Raw genomic sequence first — 4,648 nt, 5'->3', positions numbered from 1 at the left:
GTTTTGTTTAGTTTTCTTCTTGGAAAAAGTTATTAAAAACAAGTTTTTGTCTAAATTAAGGTGAATTCATGGTTCCTTTTTCCACATAATGTAGCCGGTAGTGTTTATGATTAAAAAAATAATAATTATGTGATCGGTATCGGTGATCGGCCCTCATGGGTGATCGGAATCGGAAGTAAAAAACCTGATCGGCACATCTCTATTAAATATATATTTAGTTTTTCCTTGTTCTTACATTTCCGTCAAGAAATGTATATATTTTCTCTTTCATTTCCCCTAAACACAAGTTTTTGTCAAGAAAAGTAGATATTTTGTTTTGTCTTTTCCTTATACACTCTCATTCTTTTGTTATTGCCTCCTCTCCTTTTTCTATTTGTCCTTTTTCATGGGCATCTTTATGTTAATGAGGAGATCATCCTGCAGCTGCAGTGAAGTTAGTTTCGAGTTGGATATTGGATATTCCAATATCCACCGAGCAAGCGGCGTTTAGCTCTAGGTTGATCCGATTTATGAACACTAATTTCGGCGAGCCGTTCTCCAGCTCCCTCCTCAATTGCTTGGAGGTTCACTTAGGGCAGGGGTCACCAACTCCAGTCCTCAAGATCTACCATCCTGCAACTTTTAGATTCACCTCTGCTCCAAAATGTCTGAATTCCCTCACCAGTATTCATTCCTCTCTGCAATAGGCTGAAAACGAGCAGTTTATTTGACCCAGGTGTGTTTGAGTAGACACATCTAAAAGTTGCAGGATGGTAGCCCTCGAGGACTGGAGTTGGTGACCCCTGACTTAGGGACTATCAATAAATCTCTGAACCAAACACTCCTGTCAAACAAATGTTAATAAATGCCTCGCCTTGTGACCAACTGATACAAAAAAGTGGTAACTCATGCTTTTACATGAGACACACTACCCTCTATTAAAATGTCAAGTCATATTCAATATTTTTTAATAATTTTAATGTTAAATAATAAGTTTTCTTCAATAGCTTCCATAATGTGTGCCACTTTGACTAGAAATCAGAGTGTAATTGTTATACTAAGCTCTATATATGAGGCACATGCATTTTTATTCCATTTTAACTACATTTTTATTTTTGTTACCTATATTTTTAGTTTAAATTTAGTATTTCTCTTCAATAGCTTCTGGGTCATGTGACCTATTGAGTCAAAATTTGTGTGAATTGTACTACTAGACTGGAGAGTTGATGTAAACTAATTTTTCCCCTTTTTAGATGTTTTTATTTTTTACGTCTCATGTAAAAGCATGAATTACCACTTTTTTGTATCAGTTGGTCACAAGGCAAGGCATTTATTAACATTTGTTTGACAGGAGTGTTTGGTTCATAGATTTATTGATAGTCCCTAAGTGAACCTCTGAGCGATTGAGGAGGGAGCTGGAGAACGGCTGGCCGAAATTAGTGTTCATAAATCGGATCAACCTAGAGCTAAACGCCGCTTGCTCTGGGGTCACTTGAAACAAATTTCACTGCAGTCGGTAACACAACAAAACCACTGGGATAAAGTTTGTTTTGATGTGTGGCCTGTAAAGATGGCACCAAGCGGCTGCGTGAGACCTAAACGCCCCACAACGTCTGACGCAGGTTCCAAAGTTCTGTTGGCCAATAGTAGAGGAGCTGGACATAGAAGGTAGATCTCCTTATTAACATAAAGATGCACAGGGAGAAGTAGAAAAAGGACAAGTAGGAAACGGAGAGGAGGCAATGACAAAAGAAGGAGGGCTTGTATAAGGAAAAGAAAAAAACTACATATATACTTTTTTTTGACAAAAATACATGTTTAGGGGAAATGAAAAAGAAAATATATATATTTCTTGATGGAAACGTATGTGTAAGGACAAGGAAAAAGTAAATATATATTTATGCTTTTATTTCTTATTATGTAAGTTTTGGTCCTCTATACAAAGCTACTCAGGCATAAAAATCAATCTCAATGCTGCCCATGTTGCAGCAGCACAGATGTCCCCAAAGCTCCTGATTTAAAAAGGGCTTTATGAATTGAAAATACTGCTTATTTTGTCTGTATATTGTTTTCAAATACATTTGATTAATTATTTACAGATCCTGCAATCCCTCCACTGTTTTAAAATTAATGTAAATTAGTAGAACATCCTGTGTATGTGATGCTTGTGTTTTTGTGCTTCTCACCCAGTCCACAATGAGGATCTTCCCCACTCCAAGCTTCTGTTGCAGCAGCTTTGCAGTGATGGCTACTGAGTTGAAGAAGCAAAAGCCCCTGTGTCCACACAAACCGGCACAGCTCTGTCAGAACCTAGGTTTGCAGATCTGATAAAACATGTAGATTATTTAAAAAATAAAGAGGTGGAGATACTGACATGGCTGTGGATTCCTCTGCATGGTGACCAGGTGGACGCACAACTGCAAAGCCGTTCTGGTAGAAAAATATACACTTAAGAGTAAAGGTCAGTGTGGATGGTACATGATATTGACGAGAATTTTTGTGCGTGCTACCTTCAGCTCCCCTGCAGCCACCTTAAAGGCCAGCTCAATAACTGAGCCCACTGCCATGCGAACTGCTGCTGATGAGTGCATTTCGTTCCACACAGTGTCACTGTCCACCTGCAGAGGGCAGCATGGAGCATAGGTTAGAACCTCTGATAGAGGTTAGATAAACACAGAGCATAGAGAGCCTCACCCCTATTCCTCCACAGGGCAGAACAGCATACATCTTCTGACTGATAGGACCTGAAAAATCACAAACAATCCACTAAAACCTCACGACAGCAGCAGTTCATCAGATTAATTGTAATGAATCGATAATTGAAACATTCAACAAATTTATCAGTTGAATAATTGTTTGTTAACTGGAGTACACAGACTCTGAAACATGCCATTTTCTGAAAGAATAACACCCTCAGAACAGTAATTAAAACAATTATATTCAAAAAATGTAAAAGTTTTGAGTTTAACATAAAAAAACCTTGATATCCAGAAATGAGTTTTAGCTCCACTTGGTTCAAATTCTAAAAAAATAATCTGCTATGAAGTACTTTTGCTGTTATAAATTGGATAACAAAAAAATCTACATTATTAGCCCTGCTTATATTGATATTAAGTCCAACAGACAGGCCTGAGATTTCACATGTTGATGTTAGAAGGAATTTTTAGCTGCAGATGCATCCTTTGCTACAGATGACCAAATGTTCACTGAATAAGCTGCTGTTGCATTTTAGGTAGCAAAATGTTTATTTTATCATTTTAGAAAGGAATTGAATTATTTGTTGTTGTTTTTTTGCATATCTTAATAATTTTCTAATATTTTCTTTAAAAAGGCTAAATGGTTCAATAAAAAATAAGCAGAATGTGCTAATTTTTTTATCCAATTAATTGATTATTGGTCAGAATGATCAATCAATTATGTTAATTTACTAATAACTAACTAATTGTTAGTTGCAGCAGTAATCACCAGACACAAATATGGAAGCACAAAAGTCATTAGAGATGAAGAATATTACAATTAAAAGCAGATAAGACACCAAACTAGGATAAGTATGAAACTGTGAACATAGACTGAGGTAGACCAATACCCAGAAGCTTCTTGTGGTCCAGTTTGTGCCGATTGAGCGGGCTGGTTCCATACAGCAGAGTGTGGAACTCTGAATGGACCGACTGGATTTCATCTAGAGATGCTTTTCTTCCACGAATCCTCTGCTCACACACAGGTGGACAGATAGACAGAGAAGCTTGGTAACATCCTTACTTATGTAGGTAAAAGCAAGCCAGTGAACAGCCTTCTATATGCACTAATCAGAAACCTTTGTGAGTATAAAGGTTACGCTTCCAAACTTGTTGGCGTGTGACTGAGTGTACCTCACAGCGGCTCAGTAAGCCTGTTTCCTGCAGTCTGGACCAGATGCTTTGGACTCTCCCAGCATGCTCTGGGTGAATGTGAGCATTGCCACACACACATTGATGTTTCAGCATCAGGCTGTCATACACCAACCCTGCAGAGAGGCAAAGAGAAGGCTCCACTGTCAATATCATGCATGGTAAACTCAAGCATTGTTATGGTGCCCTGCATAAGTATTCACACCATTTTAACATTTTTCACAGCTTGTACAAAAAGAAAAGTTTCATTGCATTTACTGAGATTTTAGGTGAGAGACCAACATGAAGTATGGCATAATTGCAACAAATGAGAATAAATGAATTAATAATTATCTAAAGATTCACCTTCTCACAATGTCGAGAAAAGTCGAGCTCATCCCACTTCCCCATGCTGGACATTTTAGTTTAATAGTAACAATAAATAAAGTTACCTTTAAAATTGATTACACAGGTGACATCAAGACCCAACAGTAGAGTCAGACAGTAATAAAATTAATCTGGTTGTTATTGTGTCCTGCAAACTTTGCTTTAATTCTACTTTTTTCTATTTCATCATCAAAAATCATAGTCAGACAGAAAGAGAGTCATGGAACAGGAAGAGCTGGTTTCCTGAAGAAAGAAGAAGGAAGTTTAAAGTATAAAAATAGTTCAGACTGATCCTTATTTCAAAGCATTAAAGGTTTATAGAATAAAATTTTAACATTTTGAGTAATTGGATAAAACCCAGAGTAAAATACTTAAATTAATAATAATAACTTATAACAAGTCCTATAACAAACAAG

At 36.9% G+C, this 4,648-nt stretch overlaps 1 protein-coding gene across 5 annotated transcripts in view; it reads right to left on the bottom strand.

The window, feature by feature from the left end:
- The window catches only part of hdac5 (histone deacetylase 5), a 113,221-nt gene that overhangs the window by 22,577 nt on the left and 85,996 nt on the right, over positions 1-4,648 (bottom strand). For all 5 annotated transcript variants that reach the window (XM_008414989.2, XM_008414990.2, XM_008414987.2 and 2 more), the window contains 6 exons: positions 3,849-3,982; positions 3,566-3,686; positions 2,674-2,723; positions 2,490-2,597; positions 2,354-2,409; positions 2,166-2,253 (listed from right to left, as the gene is read on the bottom strand). In XM_008414989.2, coding sequence (XP_008413211.1) covers positions 2,166-2,253; positions 2,354-2,409; positions 2,490-2,597; positions 2,674-2,723; positions 3,566-3,686; positions 3,849-3,982 — 557 coding nt within the window. The remainder of the gene's footprint in view (positions 1-2,165; positions 2,254-2,353; positions 2,410-2,489; positions 2,598-2,673; positions 2,724-3,565; positions 3,687-3,848; positions 3,983-4,648) is intronic.

The sequence above is a fragment of the Poecilia reticulata genome, linkage group LG8 (assembly GCF_000633615.1).
Source record: "Poecilia reticulata strain Guanapo linkage group LG8, Guppy_female_1.0+MT, whole genome shotgun sequence".
Classification (NCBI taxonomy): Eukaryota; Metazoa; Chordata; class Actinopteri; order Cyprinodontiformes; family Poeciliidae; genus Poecilia; species Poecilia reticulata.
Note: the sequence above shows the minus strand (reverse complement) of the source record. Positions and strands in the feature narration are given on the sequence as shown.